Below are 21,801 nucleotides of genomic sequence, written 5' to 3'. Positions count from 1 at the left end.
GTTGCCAACACCTCAAAATATATGACCAAACTAGTTTTGAAAGTTCTAGTTCACACACCTAGAGTAGAAACAGAGCAACTGTGATATGAAGGCTTTTCTGAAGTTTCAAACGTAGGACAAAATACATTATGATAGTAAACTAAACCAACAAATAGTAAAAGCAAGCACTGAGCTTCTAGTATGATTGTGGTAACAGGTAATCTCATTCCACCATCAATAATTCTCTATCACCATTTGAATTTTAGAAAAATGCATGGATCTCCTTAACTTCTGACCAATGAATAGAGACACCATGAGAAATAGAGATTATAACTTCATGAAATTGAGACGAGATTGGCAAAATAACTGAGGAGAGTTATGCAAAAATGTCCTATGGGTTCCAGAAGTTTCCCTGCAAAAACTATGGCTAAAGTTATGATTATTGGGTGTTTTGGATAGGTATGTTGGCAAGTATCAGTTCACATGCTTTGACAATTTCATGCAATTAAACATAAAATAACTGTATAAATGGCATGCCCCATGTAACATACAAGTAAAAAGAATGCTATTCTATTTCTAAAGAATCATAACTAGAACACTGAAAAACAAAGAATTTAAAAAAGGATGATCAAAGCACTAAAGGTAATCACTACACAAACATATTCAAGACTGAAAGCCTCTGTGCAAACTATGCTACAAAATGAGGTTTCTTGCACAATGCTCAAGAAGGGGAAAAATTAAGTCTGCGCCCAAATATGCTACTGCAAAAATGTACAAAAAAAAAAAAGAAAAAAAAAGTTATTTTGAGTTTTCCACTGTGTATTATGGGGTTTCAGTCTTGTTTTATACACACAGGGCCATCTACCTTGCAAGTCAGCTTTCATCAATGCAACTTTGTCAGCAAAATTAAAAAAAAAAAAAAAAAAAGCAAAATATATTAAATGTTAGTAAGCAATACTGAAATGGGGCAAACACAGAAGAACGTTCAGATTCAAAAAGCATGCTGCTGTAAAAGGGGAGAAAAATGCTATGTAAAGCAAACAAATTAATATACTAACAGCCATAAATCTTAAGCCAAAAAATGAGAAAGCACTACTTCATTGGAATTTTACTATATATGTGTGTACATATATATAATGGTTAATTGAGCCGATGACATGTCATGAAGGACAATTACAAGGGCTTCTGTATTTTTTCCTCTCTTGGAGAGAGATGAGTGGCCTCACCAAAGTGACTGCATTGCTTATGCGGAGTACGCAGCACCATTTGTTACGTACAGATACAGTGTAGACTATGGTCATTAGCGGGCCAATTATCCTTTTCCAGTTTTTACCCTCTAGATTTTTTATTTTGCTGTTGCAATTAAGACTTAAAACTACGATGTCAGCCATTCATTGTCACCAAACTATCAAAATGCATATATAATTTGGAGTGGAGGAGAGAATATAGAGGATGGAACAAACTGCAATATAAATCCCCACAAAGCAAGTTCCTTTACAAGATTTCAATGTGGAGTGTTTATCTTTGCTCTTGTGTGGCTATATGCGTATACTGCTTAAGGTTTTAGAATTATGTCTGTATTTTCTCCACCTTCATCATTATCTTTCCCTCTTATAAATCGTCCTCTGCTTATGTATTACAGTAGAGCCTCACTAACAAGGACTAACCTGGGAAGGGTGAAAAGGGAATGCTATCCACCTAAATAGCTTTTGAGTATAAATTATTTTGTAGAAAACACAATTTTACAGGGTTTATGAAAATATCAACATAGACACCAGCCTAATTACATGATGTTAACAGGGAGAGCCTTTTCGGTACCTGCTTTAGTGAATAAATGAGAATTTTCTATAATTAGCCTTTGTATAAACTGATGTTTTTGTAAAATGTCTATTTAAACATGTTCCTTACAATTATATTTCTATTACAATTTTCTCAGTAAAGGCTCTCTTCATAGAAAGTTATTGAATTTAGCCCAACCTCTGGGAATTTTCACAAGTTCAGAAACCATCATATTGCAAATATCAATTATATAATAATAATAATAATAATAATAATAATAATAATTAGTATAGCAATAACAATAGTTGTTAATAATAAGAATCTACCAGGCCTGGGAGACCTAAATAGATAGAACAGTTTTCTCACCTATTGCATCAAACAACTCAGAACACTAGAATGCATAATTTTTGCTGTTCTTCCAATCTGTGAGAGGTAATTGGTCTAATGATCTTTATTCCATGGTATTACAGACTGAAACTAGAGGGTGTGTGTGTGTGTGTGTGTGTGTGTGTGTGTGTGTGTGTGTGTGTGTGTGTGTGTTTATTTGTTTTAATCTCTTAAAACAATATACCTTAGCACATTCCTTCCTGGACTAAGCATAGAATAAGGAGTGGTACAAGCCGCATTTGGGTCAGGGGCTGTTCTATCAAAGGACAGCTGCTCCCTTATTTGCCCAGCAGAGGAAAGAGGAGGCACAGAAATTGAGGAAGAGCCAGATTTTTGTTTTTGCAAAGATGATCAGATATACAATTTCAAAATAATGCTAAACTCTAAAAATGGTAAAACTGCAATCCTAAAAAGTAATCTTCCCATGTTGTGGAGCAAGCAACTCAGAGTTCCAGCTACACCTTCATGTGAGCATAAAGACGTGCTTTATTACGATTATTTTTTTCATTACCACAACCGTCTTTTTATATTCAGGTATTACAAGAGAATGCATGCCTATTCCTGAGAAGACACATTTTTCAAAGTACTCACCTTCTAGAACAATATTTAAACATTGACAGGCATTTGCACAAGACAAAGCCCAAAATTTATTTTCCCCTTTAGTTATATAATGTACCTTCTAACTTTATCACTGAATCAATCGGAAACAAGCCACAAGGACATTTGTATTAAGTAGATAAAATTAAGAATACATCTAAAGAGGAAAGTGAAGTAAAGGTAAAACTACAATCTCTGGACACCAAAGAGACAATAGCAAAAAGTGGTTATTAGATGCCTGGGTTTTCAAATAAGGCAAACTTGGGTTCAAAGCTTCCATCGTCCCCTTACTAGCTGTGTGACCTTAGGAAGGTCCCCTTACAACTCTGCGGCTCAACTTAACTCATCTAAAAGAATAAGTCTAATACTGAGTTTTGAGGATTAAATAAAACAGCATAATGTCACCAATGTTTAATCAATGGTAGCATTAATAATTAAGTATTTGTGTAGCTTATAATGCAGTTTTGGGCTCTGAATGTTTATAAGTCTATGCAAATAGTGTCTGAATTAAAAAAATAAATAAATAAATGACTTTATGTATGGACGTTATCTTGATTCAGTAGCTTAACTGAGCCTGCTGACTGGATCACCAGCCTCCATTTTCTCTGACGTAAGCAGGAAAATGCCATCTCAAGCAGTAATTTTCAAAAAAATATGGTCTTCCCACCAACAGCATCAGCATCATTTAGGAAATTGTTAGAAATGTAAATTCTAGGACCCCACCCTAGACCTACTGAATCGAAAACGCTGGGGGTGGTGTCCAGTAATTGTGTTTTAACAGTTAGCCAGGCAATTTTGATACTGGCTAAAGTTTGAGAAACACTGATCTAAAGCGACTTGGACAAGGTAAGTTCCCTCCCCTAGCTAACATGTGTTGTATAAATAAAATGAGCTGTTGCCAACTAAAATTAGTTAGAAATGAAAGGCAGCAAGTGATTATTCAGGGACGACCAAGACCTTTTACATGAAAGGCGCTTAGAGATTTGGAAGTCTTGTTGGGTAGGAATGATGGAAAATATTGACAAAATTTTTGGTTATGTCAACTTTATACTATTTCTATTAATATGGAAGTAAGTGATTCCAATGTGATTTGGATTTACAATTCCGTGAGACAATATTTAGAGAGAGAATTTATCGAGTATTTAGAATTTGATCACTAATCCTAAAAACATATGTATCTCATTAATTATACCTTTGACGGACACATCAGAGATTATTACTAGGAACCATAAAGGATAGAAATAATTATAAAGTAAACATTAATCTTGATATTGGAATGAAAAAAATCAGGGCAATGTAAAAGCCAAAAGGCAGGAGCACGATAACATTCTAAGAAAAAAAGGAAAATGGGGTAAAAGTGCGTGAGAATTATTAAATCTCAAATATTAAAGCATCCTAGATAAGGTAAGGAAAGAACCAGTGTCATGATCTACTGAATGATTTCAAATGTTCAAATAGAAATTTAAGGTTATCCAAGAGGATGTAAAAATCAATCATCTTAACCAAATTACTTATTAGATTATGTTGGAAAATAACACCAAATATCATGGCTACTAATACTCTTTCTCAATACATCTTCCTCTCATTTGTTTCCCCTTCCACCCACCCACTCATATTATGTGCCAGTGGTGGGGGGTCATGTGTGTGTGTTTGGTTTTCTATCTTGTGGGTGTTTCACTGTGAATGTGTGTGTCTGCTCCCACTATTTCTTACAGGTGAGAAGTCACTTACCAAGCAACTTGTAGAAAGGCCTATTTTTGAAAAATATTTGCAGAAGAGTCTGTAGTACTTTTATTTATTTATTTTTTTAATGTATATATTCTCACCGATTAGATCACCAGAATCAATGTTATTTATGTGCCACATTTTTGTAGCTATCCACTAGAGGGAATTTATTCACTTAACAATTTTGTTTCCTTTGCTAAATTGGTAAAAGGAGAAAAACACATAGTTTTCCTTTGTTTTACAAAAGTGCGTTACACCAAAATTTGAAATAAAGAAAATGTGATAACAAAATTAAAAATGAATTCAATAGAGATTTGCATTAAACACCCTTATCCTCCGGCAAGATTAAAACACAGTTTGAATTTCACCTGACTTTTTCAGGGAAATATATGTTGCAGAGAGAAAAAAAAAAAAAAAAAGTATTTTCAAATAAAAAATTTTTCCATGTACTTAGGTAATTGCTAAATCTAATGGCATTATTTTGGCTGAGAGGAAATGATTCAGAATCTCCTAGGGAATAGGAATTCACATGTCCTTCTTTGCTTCTCCCATATGAAATTTCCTTATGAATCTAAAATTTTCAAAATGGTCCAAACTGTGTTCAACATTAAAGGAAAAGCAGCAACACATTCAGAACCACAAAATTCAGGATAATGTGATTAAATTACACTTATGGAGGGAGAATTGGCTCAAATAATCTGAGGTGTTGAAATGAAAATTATCTAAAATGAAAGTAGCAATCAAAAAGTACTCCTACAGATCTTAGTCTGATAGAAAGCACAAAGGAACAGGAAGATATTTGAGTACATTTCTGAAGTATGGAATATTAGCCTTGAGTAACAGAAGAAACCACTTTTTGCTAAAACAAACTGATAATATACAGGAGACACTCCTGCTGCCAGATAGACACAAACCAAATAGTAATTGGAGAATGGTAACTACCTTTATTTTCTTGTTACATCCTATTGAATGTGGATTTCAACAAACTGGCTCAAATAGATTAACACTTGCTGGAATAAATATATTTTTCTAGTCTAAATGGGGTATCTATTTAATGTTATAAAGCAAGCAACGTGGAACGGGTTAACATACTAATTTTGTGCACTACAGAATGCAAAGAAGCAGAAAATAACAAGAACCATGGATACAGCTTCTGTTTGCAGCAGACATTAGTGTAGCCTTGCAAGCAGTCCAGAAAATTTAGGATTTATGGGATGAGAAGTTAAAAATATGAATAAGGATTTCTAAACTCTAAGTGGGGTGGTTGACTAGCTGGCAGAAACAAATTTTGCTAGTTAAGAGACTTGTTCTTATTTAGAGGTGGAACTGCAATGATGAGAGTGTGATACCAAAATCTAGTACCTTCACATCCTCTCTCAATCTGTCCATTGCAGAAAAGAGCATCTGAGATGAGGTCTGGAAGCCGTCCATTTAAATCCACTGACGCCAAGCAGCCTTGAAAGCCCTCCTTGGCATGGACGAGTTTTGGCAAGGATTTGTATGTTTCTTTCGCCACTCCTCCTATATACAAGTCACCTGTGGGAAGATCAAAGTTTTGGTCACAAAAGTAACTTGTCATTAACTTTAAACATACAGTAGGAAAGGGAGGAAAAAAATAGTGAGGTTTACTTTTCATAAAAAAAAAAAAAGTAAATTTCTAACTAGATATTTTCCCCAAAATACAAAACAATAAAAATATTTGAATACATTAGCACTAGAAGAAATTTCTAGAAGCTATTTCCACAGAGAGTTAAATGAGTGCAATACAATGTGTCCAAGCAGAGTAACATGTGCCATGGAGTTGCAAATCCCTGCACTGAAATTGGATCCCGGTTATTTACCAACTCTATGGCTTTGACAATATTTTTTGTTTGTTTCTCTGATCATTAGTAACTTCATTTCTAAAATGGAAATAACATATCCCATAGGGTTGTGTGAGGATTAAATGAGATAAAATATAGGAAGTGAAAATATGTAGTCGAGTCAACAGATTTGATAATAATAATTATCAAATCTACCTTCTGCTTAAAGAACTCTGGGTCTTTCAGTTAATCAGAAGCATTGTCAACAAATTCTCTCTACTGTCTAATATTGCTTTTTTCTACTATGCTTAAGCCTATTATCCTTGCTTGTACGTATCTTATTCACTAGTTCACGCCCACAAGTCTCTATATATTTGAATATTACATTCTTTTCAGGTAAAGTTATACAACTTTGAATTATTTATGCTGCTCTGGGATCTGTTAACAAGTTATCAATACAGAGGGTGACAAAAGGGCCACTACTTATAAAAAAGAAATCACAATCTAAGTTTGAATTTATTTCCTTTCCTATCATAGGTTATTCACCATATCTAGATGGCACTGACTAAATGTAATTAATTGACTCTAGCAAACAGTTAATCAATGTAGAACTTAAGGAGGGTGACCCCAAAATTCCACAATACACTGCCCCTGTTTACAAGCTGTGGTAAACATGCTCTATATAGCTACTCCCCTGACTTTCCATTGTCATTTGAATTTTCTCTCATATTAACCATTCTATCTAACTTCCATGCCACCTGATACATTTTCCCCATTTGAACATATATCTCCTACACTCCTAATGTTTATCAGGGTCCCTTCAAAGGACTTGAGAACAAGGAGAACCGATACACACGTTGATGCTCCTGCTGCTTGTTTTGTCGTGAGTAATAAATCCTTGGTTTCTGACCCAGAAATCTTATCTCTTCTGTCAGCATCCATGGAACAGTGTTGAGCTAATCTATTAGCTGGTAGAGAGTGTAAAATCAATCCATAGATATAACACTCTTGAATTGCATTGAGTATATTGAGCTTTCTTAAAGTCATTTAACCATAAAAACTGAGAACTTAGGTCCCTGACCTACTAACTAAAACTCTCATATTATGCTAGCATACCATTAATCCCATCTAATTTGCCCTGAAGGTACTGGATGTGTTTACTTCCTCCACTTCTTAAGTAGAACAAAGCATCTATTGACTGCTAACCATCATTCTTAATATTAAAGGAGAGCATGTTCTTGGCCTCAAATGGGATACTATTTTTGAAATACTTGATTTTTTTTCTTCCATATTTCCTTTCTCTCCTTAGACTTTCCTCTCTTATATTTCAAGCCATTGTGTTTTAGTTGCCTCAGAGAATGGTTATGAATCATAAACCAAAGATATAAAATTATCTTTCTGCATTTGAGTCTTAAAAGCCAAGACTCTTAGAGAAGTGAAATAGAATATATAGGCAATTACACGAGAAGAGGAAAGCTTTCCTGCCTCTCATGTGGGCAAGCAGGAGAGAAAGTTGGAGGAGAGGAAATGTGAACATAGTCATTAGTGAATGCCAAAAGGAGGGCACAGTGCTCTAATCTGAGGGCTGAGCTGAAACCTCAGGTGGGTTTATGGGGTGATGTTGATCTGTGTGCATTTTCTCAACAGAATCCAGAGGCAGCAGCGAGATCCTTGAAAAGAAATGGCTGCATGTTAGATTTAAGCATGCTGGTAACTTAGGCAGCTTCACAGAACTTTCCATTTTCCACTGGTGTGGGAGCAACAGAACAATTCCTGGAGTGGCACAGAAATACGCGAAAAATGACTGACCTGAAGGGGTCATGCACCCAAAAATGAGGGTGCTGGGTAGCAATACAGGTGCTGGGTGCCTGAGCTATAAATATAGACTATTCAAGGTCAGCTCCTGTGCAACCCCTCTCTACCTCCCCCAAAATTGGTACAAGGGGAAGTCCCCAACCCCAATTAATTTAGACACAATCCCAGAGAAATAAAGAAACTAAAATTGCTTGACATTATATTTTCACTAACTCAGAGTCAGAGCTCAAAATAGAAACCAAGGTGAGTTACAGAGAAAATAAAGTTAGCTTTCTTGCACATGTGAGATTGTGGGCTGAGATTTATACTGTCAAATGTCGATGCAAGGAAATACTCCCTACATTCATTTATTCAACTAAATTTGTTAGGAAACTTCAGCTCTCCTCCAGGCCTAATGAATGTAGTATTAAAGAACTGTGTGTGTGAGTGTCTGTAGCAGGGTGAGAGGTGTTGAATGAAGAATTCTTGGCATGGCTTCAGGCTTTTCAGATGGAGAATTCAGTACTGAAAGTTATGTATGGGATGCTATATATTTGATAACCAATGTTCCTCTTTCTGATTATAACTTCCTTGAGGAGAGAGATGTGTGTCTTTGTTTTAGCTTCTCCCACAGTGCTTAGTACTGGGCTATAAGCACTAAGTATTGTGAGGTACCTGACGGATTGAAGTCACCATAGAAAAAATTAAGAAAGAATGGTAAGGCAACACAAGGGGAGAGAGCTAATTCTAAAATTCATTTACTTCCTTTCCCCACTTCCTGCCACAATCCTATTTTTTCCTATTAGAGAACATATTTGCCTGAACAACTTTTTAAAGCTTATTGAAGAAAAGTAGTAATCTCTCCCTTGTGTCATTAAAGAGCAGGACATATTGATTCAAGCAGTGCAGGATGCAAGCCTCAAACATACCAAGGTGGAAGAGTTTGGCTTTATAAGTAAGGGGATCATTTTAATTTTCATTACTGAAGCTGCACTTAGCACAACCATTTAATACTGTCTTTATAAACTCTTCATATAGTAGATAGTGGTCTCAAGTCCCCTGTTGGGTTGCCATCTGAAGAGAACAAAGAAAACCCTTAAGTGGCCTGAGACCTGTGGAGCATTAGCACTTCATCAAAGATGCAGCATCTCCTTTTGATCCTTGGGGTGATAGAAAGAAAATGACCCATTAGCACTAATGGGAGCTTGCAGCAACATCCTGTGCAGGGGAAGGAGGATGTGCTTTCTAATGATCCTCGTGTGAACAAGAGTCAGGATGGACATCTCGTAAGAGCCAGTGTCCTACAGATGTGAAGCCATCCTGTTAGCGCTTCTTCAAGCTAAAAGTGCTTCTTATTCATATCCTTTAAGTAGTTCATGCATGCAACTGACAATACAACAAAGGAGCTGGGGCATTTCCAGCAGAAGATGCAAAGAATATGTACAAATAAAGTCAGATAACCTCAACCATTTGGGGAGTGGGTTTTTAAAAGAAATCTCAAGAATACTGTTATCCTTAGCATTACTGCGCTAAGGATAACAGTATTCTTGAGTATATTGGTTTATGTATAGATGTATACATATGTACACACGTATACGTACACACATGTGTATATACATGCGTGTATATATGTGTATATATGTATATGTATACAGAGGGTGCCAAAAAATATATCCGCGTTTTAAGAGGAAAAAAATGTGTTAATTGTGATAATACATATCAATAACAAAAGATGAATACAAGTCATATTTGACTTCTGCAATGACAAGAGGTGCTCAAAGTGGTTACCATCAGCATCCAGACACTTCTGATTACAGGGAACTACTGCTTGAGCACAGAGAACATTTCTTGAAATGTGTATACATTTTTTGGCAACCCCAGTGTATATATATAAATGATCTGAGCTGATGTCACAGGTATCCATTCCCTAGTAGTTGGACAATCATGAGTATGGAATAATGCACCGGCTTTTTAACTTCTTAGTTATATCTGGCTACAAACGCTGGCTCTACCACTACTGGTGGTTTTAGTGTAGGCACAATGTTACTTAACAATTTTCAGAGTCAGATTCATCATCTGTGAAATGAGTTAAAAATGCCTACTTCATACGGCTCTGAGGATTACAAATGGAAGTGTTGGGTATATAGCATGCATTCAGCACAGGACTGCTACTGGTGTGGCTGTGTTGGTACACCTGGTAAGGATTACACATCTATAGTGTACCTCATTCTATGTTGATTGCACTGAGAGACCCAGAAGAGTACATTCAGTTTCTTGTTTCTAGTCTAATTGGAGTGTCACGATGGCAAATTTACATATCCTATTTTCCTTGATTTAGTTTGCAGTCATTTGTGCACTTGAAGTATGCCTTGCACCATACTATAAGCAGCTCAAGAGGCTCTTTTGATGTACTCAATTTCAAACCCAGCAGCATCAAACTTGGTAACATAAACAGAACAGTTGCTTGATAAATATTTTCTAATTTGATATAAACAGAGTAAGAAACACAAGAATTCTATGAAGCCCCAAGGGCCACGTTGTAAGGTTCATGTTAAATCTGCCTTATAAAATCAGAGAAATAAAGGGCTTTTCTTGTAAGGTAGAGCACCATGGAAGAGTTTAGACCAGAAGAAAGTACAGGATACATCACATTATGATGACAGAAATATAGGTGATGGGCCTGGTATACCACCAATATACCACAAAGACAAAATGAATACAGCATTCATGAAAGTACCTAATAGGTCAGACTTGGCTGGAAGAGAGAAATTTTCAAAGGGGCCCTGATAAGTAGTATGGCATAAGTAAAGTCGAAGGAAAGGTTTGAGGAGCACAATAGAATTTATGACTACTCGTTTAAAAATAAAACAACAACAAAAAAGTCCAAAAATATACAAGCCATGCAAGCTAGATAAAGAGGGAATTTGAAACAGTAATAATTTGGAGGAAGACATGAGATTACATTTAAAATTAAACACGTGAAATTTGAGTAGGAGTGTCCTATAGGGATCAGACGATGTCAACTGGGGACTTAGGGAAGAGATGGTGGGCTGTTAGGTATGCTGTGGGAGCCATCAACCAAAAGCAGATAAAATGAAGTGGTGTAAGAGGGTTTTTGCCTTCCCTTAAAACAGGAAGCATAAGGCAATTAGAGCAAAGACTCCAAGCTCCGCCTTAAGCAGCCGAATGCCAGTGTCAAGGTATAATTAGTTCTTTGAGTCAGCCTTCCTGTTTATTCACATGCATGTTTTGGTGCCTCTTAAACATCTCACCTTCTTCATTCCAGATAAAAAAGAGCATGCATAAAAAGGACAACTGCTTTGTAGAGTTAGATAGCTAAAACTCTAGGGAAACTTAAGAAGTTTCCTGCAATCTCTTATAAGTGACATTTGGGAGGGGGAAAAAAAAGCTGAATACACACTGCGTTACTTTCCTTCTGGCTGGACTGGCGAAAATACAATTCTGGAGGCTTTGATAGGAGAGGATTGGACTTTGGACAGCAAATTCGGAGACAACGCTAACTTTCCTCTTAATTCTTCTTGTGATTGGCTGGTAGAAAAAGTGCACTCAGGCTGGTCTAGTTTCTGACAGTTATTCTGCAGGAAAGGTATGTTCCCTTACCCCAGGGAACAATTAAATCCTGTCCCCAAATTTGTATCATTATCTTTAATTTTAATCTTTTGTTGCATATCCACGAATGAACTACTGCAGGTCAGATCTGGACCACATACCTTAATATAGCTTTTCTTTGGGAGGCAAATGGAATTGAAACCTCTTTTGATAAAAGGTATGCCCTGTTAGAAGAAAAATTATCTATAATCCCTGGGGAACACACACTTTTTTATTTCCCCTGGGGAGAGAGCCAAAGTCACTATTTATTGTGACTGATTAAATAAATGGTATTAAATTACTGAAAACAAAAGCATGGGAAGTCATTAATATTTATCTAACACATTTGAGTTCAAGAGTAGACAAATGGAAACTTTTATAACAAATCACACATGGTACTGAACAACACTTTCTAAGACCACGTCTAAGTTCGAAGCACACCAGATATTTAAGTCAAAGCTGGCAATTCAAGTAGATGTTTTGCTCTGAGATAGAAGATCTGTGTCTTTCATAGATCTCTACAAAAATAATCAGGTTAATTTTAGAAACTCTTTGATGAATAGATGCTCAGTGATCATCAGTTTGATTTATCCATTATCTTTTAATTTCTATAGACCCTAGTCTTCCTTGGTACATAAAGGGTTTAATTCTAGAACAACCTGTTTTTTTCTTCTATAGGAATTACCTGTAAATCCTTATCATTAGGCTTCACCGGGTTTTCTAACTTCAGCCTAAAATCAAACCATCATGCCCACCCTACTCCATCCCCCCCACACACACATGCACACTGCAAAACTATGTCTAGATGTCCCTGTTTTATAACAGTCACATGTCTAGTCTCCCTGCCACCCAAAATGAAATTTCAAAAACTTTTTAACTTCATTCTGTATCTCACATCTTACATTCAAACCATTGCCAAGAACTGATGACAACGTTGCCAATACTTCTGACATTGGTCCCTTCATTTTCATTTCCTCTTCTAGTTCTCATCTACCTTGCCCCTTCTATACCTTTCATGCAATAACCTATTTATTACCTGGTGTCCCTGCCTCCATCCACCCTCCTCAAGATCGTATCTGTCTCCCCACTGTATCTGATTTCTTCAATACCTCTCCCTCTCTTCCAAACAAAGCCCAAAGTTAGCAGTGTTCAAGATTTTGAATTATCCAGCCTCAGTGACTTTTTCTAAAATTTGAACAATCTTTCTCCAATAACTTTTGCCAGGCAGAGAGTTAAAATAGCATCAATCATCTCCATATATCATTATCTTCAGTCAATCTGTATTTTTCATCATTTTTCCAATACTACATGTTCATGTTGCTCCATCATTTTTTACAGTACATATCACTTCCATCATGAGGAATGGCTTTCCTCTTCCAATGTTCCATTTCAAACTCCTATCCAACTTTGAGGACTCATCTCAAATTCCACCTTGTTTCCCCAGTCATCGGCAAGTATGATCTTTGAGTCTCCATCACATTTGGAACCTCTTTTCTGACAATTACTATTTCTCCCACAGTTCTTCGAGTGGATGCCTTATCTTCCCATTATTTTATAAATTTCTTGAGCTAAGCATCTTTTGATTCTCATTCTCACTTAGTAGGCACTCAATAATTATCTGTTGAGTCACTGAATGAATAGATGAATTAGCAGTTTGCATTCAATAAATAATCAGTTAAACAATAAGTGAAAGTTTTATGATTACAACACTCTTATTGATCACTGGTTCCTTCCAACTGAGAAACAACAAAGTTAACTGTGGAGAATCTTTCTTCTGTTGAACCCTTTCTTAAATGGAGGTGAAACCATCCAGCTCATTAAAATAATGCACTGCAGCAACCTTTCTTCCCCATTCTGACAGGATAATTCATGACCAATTTTAACTGACATATATTGGATATATGTGTAGAGAGAGGCAGACAAAGATAGAAATACAGAAACAGTTTAGGGTAACAATGTGTGATAATGAGAACATATTTATGTGAATTCTTCTGTAGTTAAAATAAGTGCCAAAATCTTTGTGGGAAAATAAGTTTCAGCCTATCCTTGCCCTTTACTGAATTCTGTCTCTGGCCATTCTGTCATGGTTATCCCATGTACAAATATGACCGAACTCATGTGGCCTCCCCATAGGTACACTTCACACTGTGGGCACTTGACACTATTTCTCCAAACTCTTCTACCATCACCCATCACAAGTAAGAAAGGCATGCACTTACTGTGTGTGGCCACAGAACAGAGCCGAGCTAACTGCATGAGACCCTTATGTTCTGCCCTAGTAAATTTGTTAAAACTGTCTGCACTTCCTTTCGGTTTGCAGATGCCTCAGTCCATCTAGTCTTTGGGCCACCACTCAAGGACTCCTGGGATTAGAGTCCTGATCTGCTGTAAGTAGCTCTTAGTTCCTTGCCAGCCACTGGCATTCCTGATTCTACAGTAGGCTCCCACAGCCAATAGTATATTGTGTTTGCTAAAAAGACTTTGAATTTCGCAAAAATCCCTGAGACAACTGATTTTAAATGCATAGAACCCTGCTAAGGGAGAGAGGGCTTCCTCCCTGCTTGGTAATCAGTTTCAAGAATCCCTGTAGTCAAAACCAGAAAGGACTTTATTATTATAACAATAACTGGTATTGGTGTAGTATCCTAAACTTCACCGAGAACTTGAACATGTATTGTTTCATTTGGTTTTTACCTGGTGAGCTATAAAATAAAGGTTATCATAGACACATGTTGTGTGAACTAAGATCCATGGCTCCAATGCTAGAAAATGGCAGGGTCTGATTCCAAGCCCAGGCTCCCTGCAACTGTGATAATTTTCACTTAATCTGCACTGGTTTACACACCGCATACTCTAAGTGACCAATTTGTACAGCTCCACTATTACAAAATACAAGAACATTTTGAAGTATCTTGGTCGGTGGAAAAAACTAATGGTTAACAATGGTTAGCAGGAGTCCAAGCAAATTAACAGATTCCTGGGACAATGGGAGACTCATATGGCTGCTGAGTAATTTCTCCAAGACAAAATCAATTTACTTCCATAACCATAAGTATTAGCAATCTAAAGTCTGACCAATAGGTAGAATTCTTAAGACTCCCAAATTTGAGTTTTAGATGTGTCGGCTACTTTTCAATTGTCTCCCACAAAGACACAATTAGTAGGACACCGGCATCATCCTTGGCCTGATCTAATACCTGTGTGTGAACAGGGGGGGAGCTTCCAATCGGGTTTTAGTTCAGACTTTAATGGTTCCCTGTAGTGAGCCTTTGAGAGTTAATATTGACATTATGTTTCTGGACAGGACAGAAAATGCTTTCAATATTCCAAAATTTCTGTGTCTAGCTGATATTTTTGAAATAAAATTGCCTGAGAAGGAGAATTTTTTTTTTTTTTAAGTATGATTATAAAACTTACAACATGAAGATAGATTTTGTTTGTGTGTTTGGCCAACACAGTGTGAGGGAAAGCTGGTGGGCATGTTAAATGGGAAATATTAAAGTGGAATTGCTATGGAGGTATATGTGGTAATCCATCTTCTTTTAAACCCACTCTATGTCAGTGACACTGTGGTAGATGGATAGGAATTCAGGAATATAAATTCATGCCAAGCTAACTTCATCTCATGGCTTCGTAAATTTACCTTTAGGTGAAAAAAGGGTTCAAATATTTTCATTATCTTTTCCTCTTTCCCCATGCAAGTGACAGCCAGTTTAGATACCTCAGATACCCTTTAGCAACAGAAAATCCTGTCGCCATTTTGTGTTTCATTTTCCACTCACTGTCTGATACTCTCTGGGACTGCACTCAGCTTTCAGACGTTCTCTGTCTCACAAATATTGTTATGCCTTACACATGTATAGTGCCTCGGTTTTAATGGTGTTTTGCCATTTCTTATTCATTGGATCCTCATACCAACTCTTCAAAATATGCAGGAAGTGATTTTTATTATTCCCCACCTGACAGGCGAGCAAACTACCCTTCTGCAAAGGTAAGTTACCTGCCCCAGGCAATACAACCAGAACGAGGAGAAAAGCACTGGCACCCAAGCTTCTGACTCCCAGGCTATCTCTTTTCCTACTGCACCACACTACCTATGTTTACTAAAAATCACTCGGTGACAGAAATAAAACAAATGGAGGAGTTTGAAAATGACTGTTCTGGAAATCAACAAGATTCATAACCAGGGCATCAGTATGAGGACCTATGCCAACCTGTTGTCTTTCCTAAGATTTTGAGTAGCTCAAATAACCATTTCTTTTTCAAACTAGCTTTTCTTATTTCAAAGAAATTTAATTTTCCTATTTCAAAACAAATGGACATTTATTTTGGGTAGGGAAAATCTAGTGGTGTACTGGGTAGGTACAAAAGGACAGCTCTTCCCATAATAGTGGCCTGTTTAATGCAGGTAAAAAAAATGCATCTGCTCTCAACTTAGATATACAGGATAAAAGAAGGTAAAGCCACCAGTGGTTTCCTGCATAGTTTGAAAGGACAAGATACAAAGCACACACACACATGAAAACTTTACAGGCATTGACAAATGCTTCTAAAATATTATGAGCTTCGTAAAGTCAAATAAAACTTTTTTTCTTTAGTACCTAAACTTTTCTGTATTTTTTCAAAGAAGAAATTCTTTCTGTGCCTAAAAGATGGAATACTAGCAATCAGGTCATCAGGTCCTGTAGGAATAGTATAATTCCCTAGGACATATCTCCAAATACTTTTTCTTCCATACTTATATTGTTCTTAAGGAGAAATGCAAATAGTTAACAACAGCAATGATCAAAAAGGGGTACAGGGAAGTACTGGGGAACTTTCCCTGAAGGCTAAGAAAATGTAGGGCTTTAACAGTTGAATGGACTAGCAGATAGTCTGGTACAAGCTGAATTTGATTGGCCAATCTCCAATTATCCAACCAAGTACTGTATTTGCCTGGGCCTGTTTTAAGCACCTATAAATGCAAATAGAATATATATTAAAGACACATAGCAATTAAAATGTTTGGCTATAGTATTTGAGGAAGACTTCAGGGGCTAAGGAGATAGAACCACATATAGGTTCTATATAAAGCATAGGTATGGGAAGAGTATGTGGAAAGTGAAAATAGAAACATCCAGTTCTTCTGCAATTACCAGAAGTGAAATTTTTAGCACTACACAATGTAGTGATGTAGAAGTTTGGAGAACTAAGTTATATATGGAGGGGGAAATATTTTTCATTACTCATATATGACATTTTCCCCTAAGATTAAAATAAGTGCTCTTTCACTCTAGATATTCATAAGAAATCCCTTCTAATATGTTGTCAAATAGATAAGATGATAAAAGTATTTAAATACCTCTATAGACCTGGGTTCAAATTCTATCTGTAGGCAACTCAGCCTTTCTGAGTTTCCATTTCTCATCTGAAATATAAGAACACTAGAATTTCACTCATCCAATTGCTATAAAGATTAAGAGAACACCCTGTGAAGTAGAATATCAAAATTTAAGTTTTGACTGAAGTGCCAACACAACAGATAAAAGATAACGTGAGTCTGAGACAGATATCCAAAAGCAAAATTTATTAAGGAAATGATAAAATACTGGGTCTCAGCTCGTGAATCCCTCAGTATATCAAGGCCAGCATCACCATCCTCATCACAGCAATAAAAGGGGTCAGAAATTGGAAAGATGCCTAAGAATACTTTTTTTGAGGTATGTCTTACTATGCAATGAGTTTTCTCTGCTGTTCTTTGAAGGGAGACTGCATGCTAGACCCGAGCTTAGCGAGAAGGCTCTCAGGGTTCCTGGTGAACTTGTTTCCTGCAGTTGGGGAAGAGGGCTGGTGCTGACATACTAAGAAAGTTTTAAACAGCTTATGGCAGCAGAAGAGAAATGAGAGCTCTGGGAATGAGCTGGACTTGCAGGGCTCTCAGGGCTGAGGGGCACATAATGCATGGGAATTTCTTGTGGGCAGATGTGGACCCCCTGTGCAGTGAGAGCAAACCAGGCAGGGCTCCCTGGAGACACAATGGACTCCAGTAGTAAGAGCTTGTGTGGAAGGAATAGAAGGCAAGACCACTGCACAGAGGTTTAGGGCTTGAGGTCCCTGCGGAGGAAACTTGGGTGAACCCAGGAGAACACCATGAAAGGAGGAGTGAGCTCAAGGGATCTGCGAGACCAGAGTCTGAACATTAGTTAACGTCCCTAGTCAACAAGCTATGGGAAGACGACAGCAGGAAGGGACAGAGCCCCTTCTACTGCCTGCACCCAGCCAAAGCAGGCTGCAGCCCTGACTGTCAGTTCTGATTAGCTGAGATTAGACAATTTTTAAAATTTTGAATTAAAGTTATGTTTTCTAATGTAAAATTATTTTAAAATCAGCCTAAACACTTCCTCTAAACCAGTATAGGGTACAGATATCTCAACACAATACATTTTAAAGTTGCCAAGCGGTGACCATGTCTGGACACACGGCAGGTCACCCTCATGGTCAGAGAATGATTAGAAATTTGTGACTTCCATCTCAGAACACCTGCAACCCCTCACCCCTACAGAGATCATAATCAGGTCCTGGGACAGGCAGACGATAGCCTAAAAGGGTCAGGCTCAGGTATGTGTCTTCTCAGGTATGTGAACTTGGCCATGCCATTCAGCTCACCTGTACCTCAGCTTCTGTGTAACTTGATTATATTTGAACATCTTGCTTATCTAATTTAATACTTTCACATATAAGCCCTGAACACAGTATCTGGCCTATAAGTATTCAATAAATGATATTATTCATTGACTTAATTATGAAGATGACAATAAAGAAGATAGTTTATTGTAATACAGTTCTGAACGGGGCAAAGACAGATTCTAGGCCACAAGACAATCCATCTCACAAAGACACCCAGTTTTGCATACACTCTGTCACTGTGTATGATTCAAACTTGGGTCCCAGCAAAAGTGCAAATAATTATGTCACGGACCATTACACTTTCTCAAAAATAGAGGGAACCATGCATGTTAAATTTATAAATGCCAAAGACATGCTGTGTAATCAATATGGTACCTTAGTAGAGGAACTTAAAGTGCTAGAAGAAGTCTTTGAGAAACCTCTGAACTCCAAGGGGGAAACCAATGGTAGGAGATGTAAGCAGCGTGTGTGTTTAGTGGGGTGAGGAATGGGGAGTGAGGGCATGAGAGGGACGAGGGAAACTGGTACAGCCTGGCTAGGAATCTTAATAAGCAACCTCAAAAATCTAGGCATGCCAGATCGGCTGTCGTTATGGGAATGAGGCCGAAATATTGCCAACACCTGTCATTTGCAGGTGGGCCTTATAAGTCTCCACTTGTGACAAACCCTGGAGCTTCAAAGAATATACTGGCTGCACTGTTAAGAATTAAATGAGGTCCCATGTGTAAAATATTCATAACAGGGCATGGGATGTGACAAGACCTCAGAAATGGTTAAAACACTTATTATTACTATTTAATATTACTATGGTTACTGTTTAGGTGCGATGTTTCACTTCCCTAAGTCTTTGTTTCATCATCTGTATCGTGGTCCTAAGTTCAGCAATCTCACCAGTTTGCCATGAAAATTATGAGATAACATATGTAAATCTCTTGGCTAACACTTAGTAAAGAGGAGATGCTGATGGAGATGACAGTCACGTGCCTTGCCTCAAAACACACATAAACTAGAGATACTGTATCATCCAAGTCTGTCTGACCCCAAAGCTTGTGTTCTTAATTACAATGCTATATTGCTTCTTGCATTATCCTTAAAAAAAACACTATAATTAATTGAAATGGCCAAGAAAGAGCCCCTTTTAAAAGCACACATAGAAAACCACATTACTGTGGCCTTAATAAGAAAGGCTGATTGAACTAATGTGGTTCCTCCGAAGTAGCACTGGAAGTGGGCCAAGAGTAGCACAGTGCCGTTAAAAATGTGTTTTTGTGCATGACTAAAGGTGGCAGAACTGGCTTTGCAGCACCTCAACAGTGGTAGGGGCGACTCTGTACTACGCCCACCTGACTTTTGAGTCTATTCCAGTTTTGATCCATGGCTCATGAGGAATGGTACAGGGCCAGGGTAGAAGCTAGTTTTCCTCTGGGTCCTGGTGAAAGAGGGCTGGAGCCACGTGATTACTAAACCCAAACTAAATGGACCAACTGCCTGAAAATAACAGTGACACCTACTTTCAGGATTGATAATGAACAATCGTAACTTCACCCAGATGTCAGTGGGGTCTCTCTGTCCTTTATAGATCTAGGAGCCTAGTTCCAATCTTTCTAATTCCACAGGGGATGAAAATCTAGCATACTCCATCCCGCATACCCCAGGAATTCCAGCAAGCCTCTGACTTCTGGTTCTGGCTTTTGTATCCCATGTGCTGCTTCTGACCACAGGTTGATAGTCTCTGTCTCAACCCACAAAAAATTTTGTTCACCCAAGCATTTATGAGTTTAGTCATCTGGACACTTTGGTGCCATATAATGCCTAGTTTCCCATCGTCTTGATGATTGAAGCCCCTATGCCCAACCCTTGCTACAGGGTATGGAAACCCAATGCCCTGATTTTTTCATAGCAGTTTCAAGATCACCTCTGGTGCCCTTGATGGCTCCAATTGTACCCCAAGTATCCTGTCCAAAACATTCCTTCAGACAAATCCAGAGCAGTCATATCTTCCCATTGTCCCTGTGTCCCCACAACCATTGTCCTGGTCACAGGGACAATGAATGTTTCAACCGAATTTACTCTCCCTAGAATTAGGCACTAGGGTGCCTGAACTCAAGTGAGTCTCTCTTAGGTATCTGAATTGGTCAGGTCTGAGGAGGCCAAGTTTGCCAAAGCTGGTGAAAGCAGAGAAAGACAGCATGCAGAGAGGGAGAGCTCCTTGGGAAGCTGAGAGAAGGTAGCGTACATCCCCCATGGAGACCCAGAGAGTCAAAGATGCTGGCGTGTTACTGACAGATTTCCTGAATCTGGCTCTCATGAGGTCCAGCCTTAAGCTTTCTCTTTTTACCCCTGGCTTTCTTGAACACTATACCCTAACTCTTTTCCCCCTTTTTTCACTTAAGTCAGTCTGAATGAGTTTATGCTGCTCATACTCCGAAGACCTTTGTCTACTTCTCCCTTCAGAAAAAAAGAGGGATGCCTGAGAACTATGCAAACTCTGCAGACTTACATTCTTCTTGAGGGAGAGAGATATTGCCAGGCTTGCTTTTCCCAATGGCTTTGACATACAGAAACCTTGACCGAGAAGCTCAGCCTCTGGGAAGACAGCTCAGCTTCACTCCCGACATTCCCTAAGAGGGACGAGCACAGAAGACCCAGCTACAATGAGGCTGAGAGCTTGTGAGCAGTCACCTGACCCTTAAGAACCCAGCTCTGAGCACCTGCGGGCACTTTCTTCTCTACAGCATAAATATCACATGCTTTAAGAGATCAGCTTATCTAATCACTGACCCACTGGGACATGGCAAATTGGTACCTTGTCTGAGAGGAATTTGAGCACTGGATGCAGATTTCCAGGAGCCCACACTTCCCTGTGGAAGGACTGGGGAAAGCTGCTTTTCCTGGTGCATCGCCTCCGCTCAGCTATTCCAAGCACACAAACCAAGGCCTGTGGAAATCAGAGCTTAGCCGGTGTTGTGGGTAAGCAGAAACCAACATCAGGGCTTTATACCTACCCCAAAACAACTGCAAATGGGAAGAGTTGGGGCCATCAAAACTGTACCAGAAGTAAAAAGCCAACAGAAGATCAACAGTCTCTATCGTGCACCTATCACTGACCATAGGAATACTTTTCTTCCAGCGAGTCCACAGAAGGTCTCAGATTTCTTTTCAGGATGTTGCTCTAGACTGTCACTAGTAGTCAACTGAGGTTAATATGAGCAATGAAACTTCTTCTCCCTGGTCTATTGTAAAAAGTGTTGAACTGGGAATTAAAAGACTGGATAAAAAAAAATACTAACGACCTGCTTGAGCACATTTATTTGTAAAAAGAATGAGTCAGAACAGATTGTCTCCAAGGTCTTTGATCCTAATGGTGGAAAGAGACATTTCAAATAATGTAGTTGGAGGGACCGAATAAAACAAATATAGAAAACTACCTAACGTAGAAGAGATTCCAAAACAATCACAATGG

General features: G+C 38.0%; 1 protein-coding gene across 22 annotated transcripts in view; it reads right to left on the bottom strand.

The window, feature by feature from the left end:
* The window catches only part of NRXN1 (neurexin 1), a 1,077,731-nt gene that overhangs the window by 510,634 nt on the left and 545,296 nt on the right, over window positions 1-21,801 (bottom strand). For 21 of the 22 annotated variants that reach the window (XM_033124535.1, XM_033124534.1, XM_033124537.1 and 18 more), the window contains one exon: window positions 5,830-6,003. In XM_033124535.1, coding sequence (XP_032980426.1) covers window positions 5,830-6,003 — 174 coding nt within the window. Of the gene's footprint in view, window positions 1-844; window positions 869-5,829; window positions 6,004-21,801 lie in introns of those variants that run through there. The other variant, XM_033124557.1, reaches the window with a different exon arrangement.

This window comes from Rhinolophus ferrumequinum, chromosome 13 (assembly GCF_004115265.2).
Source record: "Rhinolophus ferrumequinum isolate MPI-CBG mRhiFer1 chromosome 13, mRhiFer1_v1.p, whole genome shotgun sequence".
In the NCBI taxonomy this organism is placed as follows: domain Eukaryota; kingdom Metazoa; phylum Chordata; class Mammalia; order Chiroptera; family Rhinolophidae; genus Rhinolophus; species Rhinolophus ferrumequinum.
This window is presented reverse-complemented; position numbering and strand designations above follow the sequence as displayed.